We start from the raw sequence: 16,119 nt of genomic DNA on the forward strand, positions 1-16,119 counted from the left end.
TTATTTTTTATTTTTTACTGATAAAAAACATAAATTTAAACTTAAATAAACATTTTACTAATAAAAAAAATTACATGAAGCATTACAACTTGGAAATTTAATTCTACATTAGAAATTAAAAATACATAAAAATTAAAGCTTACATTACGAAATAAATTAAACATTGAAATTAAACTAGCAAATAGAAAATACTACTATTCGTCGTCGTCGTCGTTCTCATCCTTATCGTTGTCATCATTATTGCTCTCGTCCTCGTGGTCATCGTTGTAACGTCCCAAAATTGCAAGGTAAAAATTTTGTTTTTAATTCAACCATAAAACACCATTTAGTAATACCAATCATTCAAAAGTATATTAATGTAAAAACAGTTATCAGAGTACAATCTCAAAATCCTCACATTGCGGAAACTTGGGTTGATGCAGTGCAGTCACGTTGGGCCCTTCCCTTTCGCATTGGAAGTACCTGAAACATAAATTGAAAACCGTAAGCATAAAGCTTATGGATTTCCCCAAAATACCACATACCATACACATATACATATAACAACACATGGTTGTGTCAGGACCGTATCAACCCCATATAACATCACATAGCTATGTTAGGTCCGAATCAACCCCATATAATAACACATAGCCGTGTTGGGTCCGTATCAACCCCATATAACAACACATAGTTGTGTTGGATCCGTATCAACCCCATATACCAACACGTAGTCGTTTCGGGTCCGTATCAACCCCATATAATAGCATGTAGTCGTGTCGGGTCCGTATCAACCCTATATAACAGCATATAGCTGTGTCGGGTCCGTATCAACCCTATATAACAACACATAGTTTTGTCGGGTCTGTATCAACCCCATATAACAAAACATAAAGTCATATCAGTAGTAGTCACAAAGACAACTATCATCCTACAACATAATTCAGTGGGCCGACATTGGTGCCTTCGAAACACGAGTATAGTGAAGACACTCACCTCTAGTGATGATAACTGAAACAACACTCGATCCGCGACAAACACTACTCCTCACTCTAAACCAAAACCATAAACAATCCCAATCAATAATTAGGGTTTAACCCAAACTTATGGTCTAGTCCATTCCTCATCATGATGAGGGAAAAAAGACCATTTTTCCCTTATATACAAGCCCAACTAAACTAAGCCCAAAACCCCTAATGCCCCAAGGCCCAAAATCAATCCATTGGGCTTCTGCTGAGAACGCATGGTGTTCCACCCAATGACGCTTGGCGTCCGAACGATGGGCGTTCCCATGCAAACGCCTGGCGTTTGCTCGCTGATTACCCACTTCCAAACCAATGTCTTAATGGCTTAAGATCTCATTCCCAAACCTCATATCCAATCATAATGGAACGTCTAAAGCCATAAAGTTGCAAACTTTATGGCCATGCATGACTACAATGAGCCCAACACCAAGATCCTAAACTCAAAATCAACTATAAGGCTCCAAAACTCTTGCATGGAAGATTATGAAGACCCAAGATTGCATTTTTATGATTCTAGACTCACTAATATGCTTGAAAGGACAGTCCAAACCTCTGGAGCATTCCAAACTCACAAAGATCAAGTCTTTGGGACCAAAAAGAACATAAACTAGCCCTAATTTAAGATCTAACAAATGAGACATCAAGATCTGAACTTTATTCCTCAAAATGATGCTCCAATATGTCAAGAGTCCAGATCCACAAACTAGAGAGCAACCATAATACTCCAAAGATCTTCCTTCTCTTATCAAGAACACTAAATGATACCAAAAAGATGAACCAAGGCTTCAAACTCTCATACACACTTAGGGTTTTTGAAATGAGGATGGAGGCTGGAGTGGTGAAGGGTTTTGAGGCCATAATTTTCTTTAATTAGGGTGCAAACCCTAAAATTTAGGGTTTGGTCTCTGCGTTCAAACGCCTGACGTCCATCATAGAACGCCTAGCGTCCTATGCCAAACGTCTGGCGTTTGGACCAAAGTGCCAAAAATTAACACAACAAGGTTAAAAGTGTAAATACTTGTACACCATGGTGTTACAAATATCCCCCGGTTTATTGATCCCTTTAGGATTATCGCCCACTTTCTTTCCAAAAAACCTTTTGACTCTCTGAAATCCTAATTCAATTTGACCAAGAAAACGGGTGTTACAATCTTCGTCTTCATCGTCCTTGTTCTCATCGTCCACATCCTCACCATCCTTCGCAGCATTGTAATTGTGCTGTTCAAATTGCCTTTTCCATATGTGCTCAGTCAAATCGTAACGTAGATTACGAGGTGTTTCACTGTTTTATATTGCCAAAAGTCTTATCAAGTATGTTGAGTTGCCGACTATAAGTGTAGGTGGATTAAGTATATCGTTCAGATTATACATACAAATATCCCTACCTTCTTCTTCTATTATCATGTTATGTAAAATAACACAAGTAGTCAACACCTTCGTTAATTTTGCCATGTCCCATGATCGTGCCGACTGTTTGATTATGTGCCACTTTTGTTTGAGGATACCAAATGCCAGTTCCACATCCTTCATTTCCAATTCCTATGATAACTTGAACTATAACATCCATAAAATTCAAGCCAATTTAAAACTTTTCCAACCAATCAAAAACCATTAATTATTACAAAATGTTTTTAAAATAGTTTCATATCAGAGTGTCCTAGAAATCAAATCATAAAAACATAAGGAGGTGCACGATCATGCCTTCGCCTTCCCGCGATCATCTGAAGTACCTGAAACAAAATCAACAACTGTAAGCCCGAAGCTTAGTGAGTTCCCCCAAAATACCCGCACAACATATAACACATATACAATAACTGATGGGTTTAAGGTAAAACAAATAAACCAGAAAACAATTCCTAAGTTCACATGCAACCTACTTTGGATCTATGTTTTAACTATTGAACATACAACTTTGAATTGCAAAACAAGAACCCTAGAGGAGGAGGCTATTTTCGAAAATAGTAAACTAGGGTTTAGGAGTTACATACCTTTCAATTGTTATAGCAAACAATTGATAATTCCCTTGATCTTGATCTTGATCTTCTTGGAAGCTTAGCACCACAAGTGTAATGCCTCTAATGGAATCACACCCAAGAACTAGCAAGAAGGAAACTTGGAGGAGAGAGGGTAGAGAGAGTATGCAATTTCGGCCTAGGGTTTCTTCCCAGAAGTGGTGACCGATTTTGAGAGCTGGGAGGCTCCTTATATAGCTGAGGGATCTAGGGTTTTGGGAAAACCCTAATGCTCATTTGCTTAAGGCCTAAGCAAACCCAAGGGCCTTATCCAAAGCCCCCTTGGTCGAAATTCTTAGGGTTTCCCCTATAGATTTCGTCCACCTCCTTCCAAGGAGGTTCTGGAGCCTTCCAGTCAACTATATGATAATTGCAAACTAGTCCCTGCACTTTATAATTAATACTTTTAACCCCAAAATTAATTCTGATTAATTTCTGGCTAACTATTAATTAAACATAATGATTTCTAATTAATATATTAATCTTTTAACATATTAATAAATCATTTATATTAATTTATTAATCTTATAAATTAATATCTCTCCTTTCATAATTTCCTTGTCCAGTTGCTAGGTTGAGGGCAACCCAAAAGGACTGTGCTGCTATCAATTCAAGTACATACCAATTATAGTTATGGGCTTAGACACCTAATCCAACAGTCTCCCACTTGGATAAGTCTGTAACTATAATTGCTAGTATGCCTTCTAAATTTGACCAGCAAATTGTAGCTTCCAAAAGCTGCTGCCGAACTCTGACCCAGTCAGTTACGTGTCCTAAGATAAGTGATCATATAATCCTTCGTTCTGCTAGATATCCCTAGACATAAGACATGGAATGTAATCAATCTCTTTGTCCAGAATCTATGTTTCCCGATTTCTGATTTGTGATGATGTAGGACTTCTAATTGAACACATCAATTTAGTCCTGGCTGGGCCCAACACATAAGTCAACACCAAATCATCGAGGGGCCCACATATATCGCTTTTCCGGTTAGGGCAAAAGGAACGAATAAACGTTGGCTCATATGCTTGTATCTTTTACTCATCAAATTATACATGACAATACGTTTTATAACACCAAGTTACTGATGCGGTTTCGTATCACCAATGTATAACCGACTTTGTAAATTACAACTCATATATCTTCGTTTCAAGATTATAAGATATTATCGTCTCAGTATTACTCGTGATGAATTCCATGAAGTGATACTCTGAGCGAGGGTTTATCCAATACTCAAATCTCAATTTCTGAGTACTCATGAACATTGCAGCAATTCTATTGCCATGTCTATCCTCAGACAATCTACAATCTAGTTCATGACAGTCTTAATTCACTGCTTACTTCCAAAAGTACGAGCGACTGTGGAGTTTGAATAATTAAATTATTCAGGAAGTAAAACATGCAAAATATGAAACACAATAACAACCAATCGACAAAAGGCAGTAACCAAACTTATAAATAATACTTTATTATTTAATCACCAAAAGTCAATTACATTTACTTTGTTACAAGTTTCAGAACAAAACTAATCTAACTACTAAAACTAATATCATCTTTCAGTCCTATGCTCCGAGCATGCTGAATATGCTTAGCCCTACTCAGACCCTTTGTGAGGGGATCTGCTGGGTTATCTTCAGATGACACCCTCTTTACTATAAGATGGCCTTCTTCTACTCTATGTCTGATGAAATGGTACTTTCTGTCGATATGTTTGGTTTTACCATGATCTTTCGGTTCCTTTGTCAAGGCAACCGCTCCTTCATTATCGCAGAACAGTTCCATAGGCTCCTGGATGGTTGGAACAACTCCGAGATCTCCGATGAAGTTCCTCAACCAAGCTGCTTCTTTCGACGCTTCACTCGCTGCTATGTACTCTGATTCACAAGTAGAATCAACCACCGTATCTTGCTTGGAAAGTAACTGCTCCTCCATTCAGTAAAAATACCCAGCCTGACTGAGAACGGAAGTTATCTCTATCCGTCTGAAAGCTGGCGTCACTGTAACCATCTACTCTCAAAGTATCATTGCCACCAAGCACAAGGACCCAGTCCTTTGTCCTTCGCAAATACTTGAGTATATTCTTAACTGCTATCCAATGAGCTATACATGGGTTTCCCTGATAACGACTGACCATGCTCAAAGCAAATGCCACATCAGGGCGAGTACATGTCATAGCGTACATGATCGATCCGACAGCGGAAGCATAAGGTACACGACTCATGTCATCTATTTCCTCATCTGTACTCGGGCATTGAGTCTTACTCAATTTGGTATTGCTCTGGATAGGTAGCTTTCCCTTCTTGGAATTTTCCATACTAAACCTCTTTAGTACCTTATCCAAGTATGTGCTCTGACTAAGTCCAATTTTCCATACTAAACCTCTTTAGTACCTTATCCAAGTATGCCCTTGTGACAAGCTCAAATACAAAAGTGACTCCATTTTGCACTAGAAATGACCATTTTCTTTCACAAGGGGAGATCTAAGCAATGAGAAGTCAAGGTAATGACTTTTTACCTTCAAATGAAAGCCAAGACGATGTAGATGCTGGATCTACAAGCTCCTTCTCATTCCAAGCTTCTTCAACAAATGCACCAAAACACACTTTTAGCCTCACACACACTCAAAATAGGGGTTAGATCGATTAAGGTTTGCTTCTGGACGTCAAAAGGTGGTAAGGAGGCTGGAAGGAGGACTTAAGGTTCTTTAAATAGGGTGCAAACCCTAAAAATTAGAGTTTTCATGTACGACCTCTACTCGTCGAGTTGGGGTCCCCCAACTCGTCGAGTAGGTTCCATAAACCATGTGGCCTGATCCGTCTCTACACGACGAGTTGGGGCAGCCAACTCGTCGAGTAGGTCTAAAATGTGAATAAATAAAGCTTTAAATTTTATACCTAGGAGTCGGGATGTTACAATTCTCCCCCACTTGAACTATACTTCGTCCTTGAAGTCTGCTACGGTGAACAACTCTGGATAATGCTCCCACATCTTTGCTTCTGGCTCCCAAGTCCACTCGGATCCCCTCCGGTGCTCCCATTGTACCTTTACCAAAGGTACCTCCTTGTTCCGTAGAACCTTCGCTTTCCTCTCCAGAATGGCCACTGGCCTCTCCACGTAATTCAGGCGCTCATCGACCTGAATATCATCTAATGACACCACTGCCTCCTCATCTAGTATGCACTTCCGCAACTGTGAAACATGGAATGTGCTATGAATCTGACTGAGCTCCTCAGGGAGATCTAGTCTATATGCCACATTGCCAACCCTGGCAGTGATCCTGAATGACCCAATGTATCGGAGACCCAACTTCCCCCTCTTCCTGAAGCGAATCACACCTTTCCAGGGTGAGACCTTCAGGAGTACCATGTCACCAACCTAAAACTCTAACTCAGATCGGCGCCGGTCGGCGTGACTCTTCTGCCGACTCTGAGCAGTCTGTAGCCTCTATCTGATCTGCTAAATCATCTCGGTAGTCTGCAGAACTACCTCGGTCCGTCCCATCACCCTGTGACCAACCTCGCTCCAACAGATTGGGGTACGACATCTCCGTCCATACAACAGCTCATAAGGTGGAGCACCAATGCTGGAGTGATAATTATTGTTGTAGGAGAACTCTGCAAGGGGTAGGTAGGAGTCCCAGCTCCCACCGAAGTCAATGACGCAACCCCTCAACATATCCTCGAAGGTCTGAATGGTCCGCTCGCTCTGGGTGTCCGTCTGCGGATGATAAGTTGTACTAAAGTGCAATCGTGTGCCCAGTTCCTCGTGGAACTTCTGCCAGAAACGGGAGGTGAACCGAACATCACAGTCTGAAACAATAGAGACTGGAACCCCATGACGAGCAACGATCTCGTGTATGTACACATCAGCTAGCTTTTCGGCCGATGAGCTCTCCTGAATGGGCAGAAAATGGGCACTCTTGGTTAATCGATCCACGATGACCCATATAGCATCGAAACCCTTTGCCGTTCTCGGCAATTTGAAGACAAAATTATTCGTGTTGGAAGAATATGTTTGTAGTGTGAAAATCTGTGCCAACTCAGCTCTTCACGCGTGAAGAAGGGTTCATACCGGAAGGCCTCAAGGTAGTGACCAATTTGAGAAAAAAAAAACAAAATATCAAATTAATTTTTTATAAAAAGTTAATTATTTTTGTGGAATTTATAAAAAAATACATAAAATAAAGAGTAAATTACACGAATGGTCCCTATGGTTTGGTAATTTGCACGCTTGGTCCTTAACTTATTTTTTTAACTCGGAAGGTTCTTACTGTTTGTTTTTGTTACGCGCTTGGTTCCTACTGTTTATTTTTGTTACACGCTTGGTCTCTCTCTTAACTAAAAAGACTATTATTTAAATATGGAAAAATGATGGGGTAGGTAAGGTAAGGTGAGGGGGTGAAGTTGGGGGTGTGTTTATTTAAATAAATTAAAAAATCAAAGAAAAAATAGTCTTTTTAGGTTAGACAGGGACCAAGTGCGTAACAAAAACAAACAGTAGGGACCTTCTGAGTTAAAAAATAAGTTAGGGACCAAACTTACAAATTACCCTAAACCATAGGGACCATTCATGTAATTTACTCAAAAATAAAATAAAATCCAAATAACTCAAATACCCATATATTTTATTTGGGTTGGTTTGGTTTGGTTTGAGTAATAGTAGTAAACTGAACGGAACCTCAGTGTATCGGAACGAATTTTGCCACTTCCCCAATGAAAAACAACCCTTGTGTACTTCCTTTACGAACCGGAAAATCAGGCTTAAAACTGCGTGTGTAGATGCTCCAGTTGGAGATTGTTTTATGTTTGCGTGCCAGAAAATCTTTAATCGGACTTGAACGAACAGTCATGGCATGCATAATCATCTAAAACCCTAATATTGAATCCAGGTTTGTCTGTCGTTGAAATTCTGATCTGTAGTTTATTATTCCTTGTTGTTTTTGTGCTTAATATTGTTTCAGATGTTGTTTTAGTTATGATTCATTTTGTTTTGACAGATACATTTGCGGATTTAATGCTAATTAGGTGGAGTTCATACAGTTATGCGTGTCGATCACTTGCTTTCCGATTGTGTATGATGACACGAAATTAGAGTAAGTTGTTAATTTAGGTCTTCGAATGTATCTTCTGCAATTTGAGCCGTGCCATGATCTACATATGGCACAATGCTAGGGATTTTCTTGCGTGAATCTCACATTGTCGTTTGTAAACTTTAGGGGTGTTTGGACGTGCTCCAAAAGGACTATGATTATGATTTTCTGATTCTTTAAAACTCAAATTAATCAGATTGGAGGTAGGAACAAATCGAATATGGAGGATAAATACTCAATACCTAAGTTTGCATGATTTCATCAAACCATTATCTGATTTTGGCACATCCAAACACTCCTATAGACCTATCTCAAGCTTGACCTTTTAGCTAATACCTTTTCAATTTCAGCTGCCAGGATGGCAAACGACAACCATCGTAGTCAAAAGGTAAAAAATGATGAAAGAATTAAGTCAAAGAAGAAGATGGCAACACAAGATGCATCTCCTGAAACATCTAGCTCAAAAAGGGCATCCAGAGAAACAGCATCCAGTAAACAGGCAAAAGAGATTCCAAGTAGTACTCGTAAGTCTAAACGATTGGAGAAGAATAAACCATCAGATAGTCCTCCAATTTTTAGGAAATCAAAGAGAACCCAGGAACAGATGACAACTCCTCTGAAGAGGTATGATAGACGTAAGAAAAACACCTCTGTAGGTTCTTCGGGAACAAAGAAGCTTGTTGAAGAGCCTACTTCATCAAGTATGAAGTCAAAGAATGAAAAAGTTAAAAGGAATTTGAAGATGGACTCTAAAGAAGATAAGAGACAAGAAAAGCAGAGTTTGGATGTTGGTGGTAGGAAAAGGAAGAGAGCAGCCACCAGTTCTGTTGATAAGGCTTTATCTAGATCTTCACGAAGAAGAACTGAAGCAAGTGGGTGAACTTATATAGTTTGCCTTATTTTATCTATCTTCAGTTCTAGTTTAGCATTCATTATGTAACTAGTATCTTTGTTGAAACTTATCTGCAGTTTCTTTTGGCAAATGAACATCTATGTTATGAACACTCTTGTTTGTTGCCGTGTAGGTAATGATAATGATAAAGAAAGTCAAGATGAGTCATCTCAAGCTACTTCCAGCAGCAACAGAGGTACAACTTCTTACCAAGTGTTTCTAAAATTGTGATATTTTTATTGTCATTTCTTGCAACAGTTGCTTAAAATTAGTAGATTATCACGTGTTCAATTTATTTTGGAACATAGATGTGGATAATAGCAAAAACGAAAATAGTGGCTCCAAGTCTGTGGAAAATAAAGGTGATGATGAAGTTGAAGAATGCAGTGATAGAACAGGGGAAGAATCTGCTCAGAAAGCCTCTGAAGCGCAATGCAGCACGTCAAATTCTAGTCTTACAAACTTTAGTGTAGAAGAAATAAATGATCCCATTGAAGTAGAAGAATCACCAAATAGCAAAACAGTTGAAGGAGACCCCATTGATGCTGTAAAAGATATATCAAATGACAGATTTGTGGATTTAGAACAAGTAGAAGCAGAACATGTTGGGTCCCCTTCAAAAAAATCCATTCATGGTGAGTCTATTGAAAATGGCAGTGTGACTGTGACACCAAATAGTGGCAAAGGCTCATCATCTTCAAAAAAGACAGATCCTGATGTTAGCACAGATATTAAAGAATTTTGGGTTCCTGTTCAGATATCCAATGTGCAGCTTGAACAGTATTGCTCTATGCTACTTACAAATGCCATGGCTCTTAGTTCATGTTCAAAAAGTGATACTGTTGGTGCTCTTCATGACATTCTTGTTTCTAATCGCAAGGTTTTGAAGATTTAATCACCAAATAGCACAATGCATAATGCACATTTTCATTTCTTTGGTTGATCTTATGTTTCCTTTTGTAGTGTTGTGATCACCCCTACATTGTTGACCAATCTCTTCAAGGTGCCCTTACAAAGGATCTTGAGCCTGCAAAGTTTCTAGAAGTTGGCATAAAAGCAAGTGGCAAACTACAGTTTCTTGACCTCATACTTCCCGAGATGAGAAAACGTGAACTCAGAGTACTTATTCTTTTTCAGGTATGTTTTATTCAATCTGTTTATGCCATTTTCTTTAAAGGGTGAGATATAAATTTCTCTTTTTTACAGCCTTTAAGTGGTTCTGGAAAAGATTCAACTTCTATTGGAGACATATTGGACGATTTTGTTCGTCAAAGATTTGGTGAAGACTCCTATGAGCGTGTTGATGCAGTTATAACTACCCCTTCAAAGAGACATGCTGCTTTAAATAACTTCAACAATAAAGAAATGGGTAGATTCATCTTTTTACTAGATTATCGCGCGTGTCTTCCAAGCATAAAATTATCATCAGTAGACACTGTAATCATATTCGACAGTGAGTGGAATCCTGCAAATGATTTAAGAGCATTACAGAAGATAGCAATCGATTCACATCAAGAACAAATCAAGATTTTCCGGTTATATACTTCATGGACACTAGAAGAGAAAATTCTCAAACTTTCAGAGCACAATGCAACTATTGATAAAGGATTACAGAGTCTAAGTAGGAACACATGTGATGCATTACTCATGTGGGGTGCTACATATCTTTTCAGCAAACTAACCGAGTTTCACCATGCAAATACATCATCTGAAGACTGCTTTTTGAATGAACTGATGGTGGAGTTTTTAAACTTGAATTCTGACAAACATTATCCAGCCAAGTTAATAATTACAAGAGTTCAACAAAGTAGAGAAAATCTCCCAATGCCAAATGAGTTGCCAGATGGCGAACAACCGCATACATTTTGGAAAAAATTGTTGGCAGGAAGGGATCCATGCTGGAAGTATTTGACTACTTCAACTCCAAGGCAAAGGAAAAGACCACAGTTTTATGAGTCAATTGAGAAAACAAATGCTAGCAGTGATGATGTTGGACGCAAACGTAAAAAGACTACACCTGTAACAGAAAAAGGTGAAATTAAAGAAGGGTGTACAGGTAAATAATAAATCAGTGATATTCATATTACTATAATTGTGTTTTCTGAATTTAAGATTTTCATGTATACTTTCTACAGTTATTTCCAGTGATGGGTCACAACTGTCCCCTGGTGATAGCTTTTCATGTGATGAAACAAGCTTTCGACACCTTCTGAAGCTCAACATATCTGAACTATGTCGAGTCCTGAAGCTCTCGGTATGTTTCTTGGCTTATTATTTTTTTTCATACAGTTTATATCAATACTACTGAATAATAATAGTTGTATATATCTTGTTATTTCCAAATGTAAACATGTACAGGAGGAAGTGAAGAAAATGGTGGAAAGATTTCTTGAATATGTTATTGAGAATTATCAAGTGAACAAGGAACCTGCAAATACAGTGCAGGCGTTCTTAATATCTCTGGTCTGTTCTTTTCGAATCTTAAATTTTTTTACTAACTGGTATAATTTATTAAATTTTGTTTTTTGTTGCAGTGTTGGATTGGTTGTGCATTGTTAAAGAAGAAGGTTGATAGGAAACAAAGCCTTTCTGTTGTGAGGAAGCGCTTAAATTTCACTTGTGAAGAAGAGGAAACAAACTCAGTGTACTTGAAACTGGAACAAGCAAAAGAGATGTTTTTAATTCACACACACAACCAAAAGAAAAGTAATGAAATTAATAACCCACATGTCGTAAAAGTAGAGGAGATTCGAGGCAGCCCAGAAGATGAATATGTGACTATCAGTCCTGACATGTCAGATGTTCCAGAAGATCAGAACGATTCTCACGACTCCAATAATAATAATAGTAACTCACACCCACACTCACCTCCTGCACCTGCATCACAGCAGAAAGTAGCACCTCCTGCTCCAGTTCAGCCTTTAGTTTCTCCAAATCAAGATAATCTGCAAACTAAAAAGGATGCTGAAAAAGTTGATGATGATCAGAATCAGATTATTTCAGAGGCTGAACAACAGCATAATGAAGCACCTCCTCAAGTTTTAGAGACTACTGCAGATGACCCAAATCACACTGCTACACAATCTTGGCCAAACCTGTTTAATCATCTTCTAGAATTTGAAAGTCATAACCGTGGGCTCGGGCCCACACGAATGCTGCCATCTTCTACTGATCCACTTCAAGCTGAGTTGGAAAAATTAAGTGAACTGAAGAATACTGTTAACAATTTTTATGAAGCGATTGTGAGTATTATCTATCCCGTTTGACTACCTTACTTTACTTAACTTTTTATAAACTTTTTTTTTGGTGTGTGTAGTAATTAATATTTAATGCTTGTTGGTGTCTGTTTTTGTGTTTGTGCAGAAGGTGAAGCTAAAAGCTGAGTATGAGAAGGAAAGAGCAGAAATTCTTGCTCGGCTTAATCGTAAATATGATGATAAATCTCATAAAGCTGAGCTGGCGTTTCACACAAAAAAGAATGAAATTGATATCAATCTTAATAAAGTGGTAAGGAATAAAATATTGGCCGACGCTTTCAGGTCAAAATGCAGAGATCTCAACCCTTTTGACCATTCCCAAATACAAAGTAGGTCTTCTTTCTTGACTTGTTGTTGATAGATTGATTTATCTGTCTCTATTTAGTATTTATACTTGTCAAAATGATTTGTTTTTAGTTGTCACCATCCATATTATATGTATGACCTGCAGTTTTTCAAACAGGAGAAATGCAGCATCTGCATCAATTTCATGGTCAACATTTCTCTTCACCAGGTCAATCTTCCGGAAGCAACAAGCTGCACCAAACACCCCATATTGTTCATCAGTCTGCAAATCTTTTCTCACACACACCTACCAGACCACAATCTTACCCCAACCCAATCACCCCACCACCATCTAACATCAGCACCACCATACCACCACCTACCAACAGCCCCGCTACCAGACTACCACCAAACATGAACCACCCTTCAAGCACACCACCAACTAGACCACCACAAATGAGCCTCCCTTTAAACACACCAAACAAACCACCACCTAATATAACCTCCACCACCCCTTCTATCAGAAACACACGAGTAACTGGTGAAATCCGTGCTCCGGCCCCACATATTCGACCTTTTAAGCCTTCAACAGAGCAGAGGGTGATGTTAGGTCAGCATGGATCCAGCAGCCTGCCGCCATCCTCCACCACTTTTTCTCATACTCCGTCTAAACCACCACTTGCACCACCATCACAAACACCAACAAATCATACCAGCAGCCACCCTACTCAACCAGTGCCAGCAGCACCATCATTACAAATGCCAACAAACCATAACAGCCACCCTGCTCAGCCACAGCCAGTAGCACCACCTCCACCATCTGAGCAGCATCCACCTGCCACATTATCATCCTCACTGCCACCTATGCCATCGGTATCCGTAAGTCACACTGGTCTTTATAGCTCATCATCACCATCATCATCAGGTGGTTTTATGAATTTGCTTATGGATGTTGATAAAGAAGCTGGTTTTCATCAGAAAGATAATGTGTTGCCGATGCCATCTCCATCTCCATCTCCATCTCCATCTGAGGTATTTGGTAAATGTGGCGATGGTGACCTAGTTTGTTTGTCGGATGATGATTAAATGTAGTGTTATAGTTTCTAGACCTGTTCTTTTTAACAAACTTTTCTTTCAAGAAAATCCTTACATTCGCTGGTAGACACTAGACGCTAGAACCATATTTTTCTCTAAACCCGCAACAATGATTAATCTCCGATTTTATATTAATATACAAGATATAGTTTAATGAGAGGTTACAGATTTATACATTCATCATATACCAAGAATAATATTGACGTTATTATAATTTATAATTTATTTAAAATCAACAAATAAAAATCATGCATTTTAGAAGACAAACTGACGTCAAAATCATCAAGTTTGAATGAACGATAACATATCAGCATGCAAATAGCTCTTTAACGAAAGATAAAGCATCTACGAAAGTTTTGTTACAACCCGAACCACTAAGCATATGGATTTTCAACATATAAAAGAATACATCAAACAGAACTCATGCATTAGAAAACTTCACAGCATAGAACATTTGGTACAGATTGTTAAAGAAATTGTAATTAAAATATGAAAAATTGGAATCTCAACGAACTGAAATCAATTATGCATTTGGTTGACATGTAATGAAATTCGTTTTTCTACTTCGTTTGCATATTTGTTAAAGAAATTGGAAAGTAAATTATATAATGTGAGTATGTGACCAAAATACTATTTTTATTGATTTTTGTAACTTATTATTATAAAATAAAAAAGATTTCATTAAAAATTTTCATTTATTAATCTCTTATCCGTTCAAATCAACGTTTTTATTGAATTTGCACACACACTATATATATATATATATATATATATATATATATATATATATATATATATATATATATATAGTAAAAAAATAGCTTTACAAAACAAATATATATAATTGTACTTGATAAAAACAATTAATAACAATTAATAGATATCTTGCTTTTAGGCTAGATCTGAGGACTTAATAAGTAGTTGGATGCAAATTCAAAGAGTTAAAAAAAAAATAAAAAACATATATATGTATACGTGTAGGCATGGGTATAGATGTGGGTGTAGGTGTGGGCTAAGGGTTGGCATTGGTATTGTCATAAGCATATGGATATTGGCATAAGCATGTGGGTATGGGTGTGGTTGAGGGTGGTGTAGTGTGTAGACGTGTGTATGTAGGTGTGGGTATGGGGATGTGGTAGGGTATGGTGAGTGAGGGTAAGTATATGTGTGTGGTTGTGGGTATGGAGTGGTGTGGGCGTAGGTTTTGGGTGGATGAGGATAAAGGTGGGGTGGATATGTAGGAATGGAGGCGGGCGTGAGCATAAGCGTGTGTGTGGGTGTATAACACTGGGTAGGTAGTGTGGGTGGAAGTAGGGTTATGTATGTAGCAGTGTGTAGGTAGTGTGAGTGGGAGTAGGGTTAGGTATGTAGCAGTGGGTAGACAGTGTTGGTGGGAGTAGGGTTAGGTGGGTGGGTGGTGTGGGAGAGATGATGATGACATGTTCACTTTGTAAATCATGGGTAAAATTATGGGTGAGAGTAGGGTTATGTGAACGGGTCTATTTAAAGCTACTTATCGGATCCATGCTAGGATCTTGTATGGTCCATAGTACCTAGCAGAGCCGATTATTGCCTATATGACTATATTTTTAAATAAACCTATTTACCTACTTCAAAAACTCGTTCATTTTTATGCTTTTCCGCTTTCGTTCGTTTTGTTGTGGCTGTGGCTAAATTTGATTTTAGAAGTTGGATGGTTATTTCTCTTTGCTTTCAACGGTGAATCAACTTATTGGTTTGAAGAATCTTTTGGATGGTAGTGGATGTAGTTAGGGGAGATTGTCCAAAAAGTGTCCGCTAAGGGGACATCCCAAGGCTGGAGTGATGAGTGAAATTGCACTGATATTGCGCTAAAGGAAGCCACTTAGCTTAACTAGTAGGAGCATCAAGAGAAAAATAATGTAGACACGTCTCTAAACAACGATTCACAACATTAGTTAGCCGTGAGATTGTGGGTGATAAGATGTGGTGAATGTGAAGGTTATATGATAGGCTTTACAAAGCTCTTTCCAAAAATTGCTTAAGAAGACAGGGTCTCTGTTGGAAATTATTTTGGCAGGAAACTCATACAGTTTTTGACACATTGTCCAGGAAGCTTTAAGCTATGACAAAGGCACCATAAGGATGTTTTAAACCCATAAAGTGACCATATTTGCTTAGATTGTCTACTACCATCAAGATGATCCTAAAACCCGTTGATTTGGGAAACCCTTATATAAAATCCATTGCTTCCCATAATAAGTTTGGAAATTTCATGGCTGTAACACCCTCTTAGATGACCCATATATTCGACGTGTTTACTAGCAAAATTGCATTTGGATAATTTAGTAAATAAGGTGTGTGATTTCAATACCCCTAAGGCATCCTTTAAAATCTTACAATGGTCGCTCCAACTTTTACTATGAACTAGAATATCGTCAAAGAATGATATAACAAATATCTTAAGGAATGGTTTAAAAACCGAATTCATTAGGTTTTGAAATTT

The 16,119-nt window shown here is 38.2% G+C and overlaps 1 protein-coding gene across 2 annotated transcripts; it reads left to right on the forward strand.

Moving 5' to 3' along the window:
• Positions 1 to 7,667: 7,667 nt before the first annotated feature.
• On the forward strand, positions 7,668 to 13,798 carry LOC145160726 (uncharacterized). Of its 2 annotated transcripts, none has more exons than XM_079080020.1 (12): positions 7,668 to 7,904; positions 8,013 to 8,108; positions 8,456 to 8,977; positions 9,131 to 9,193; positions 9,306 to 9,877; positions 9,961 to 10,134; positions 10,204 to 11,053; positions 11,133 to 11,251; positions 11,356 to 11,460; positions 11,532 to 12,239; positions 12,361 to 12,583; positions 12,706 to 13,798. In XM_079080020.1, exons 3-12 carry the CDS (start codon positions 8,464 to 8,466, stop codon positions 13,623 to 13,625), a joined length of 4,248 nt encoding a protein of 1,415 aa, XP_078936146.1. In that variant the 5' UTR covers positions 7,668 to 7,904; positions 8,013 to 8,108; positions 8,456 to 8,463; the 3' UTR covers positions 13,626 to 13,798. The 2 variants fall into 2 exon arrangements, with proteins under 2 accessions (XP_078936146.1, XP_078936147.1); XM_079080021.1 differs by having other exon boundaries at positions 12,718 to 13,798.
• The last annotated feature ends 2,321 nt before the right edge of the window (positions 13,799 to 16,119 follow it).

Source organism: Lactuca virosa, chromosome 2, assembly GCF_052849685.1.
Source record: "Lactuca virosa cultivar CGN04683 chromosome 2, Lactuca_virosa_CGN04683_v6, whole genome shotgun sequence".
Classification (NCBI taxonomy): domain Eukaryota; kingdom Viridiplantae; phylum Streptophyta; class Magnoliopsida; order Asterales; family Asteraceae; genus Lactuca; species Lactuca virosa.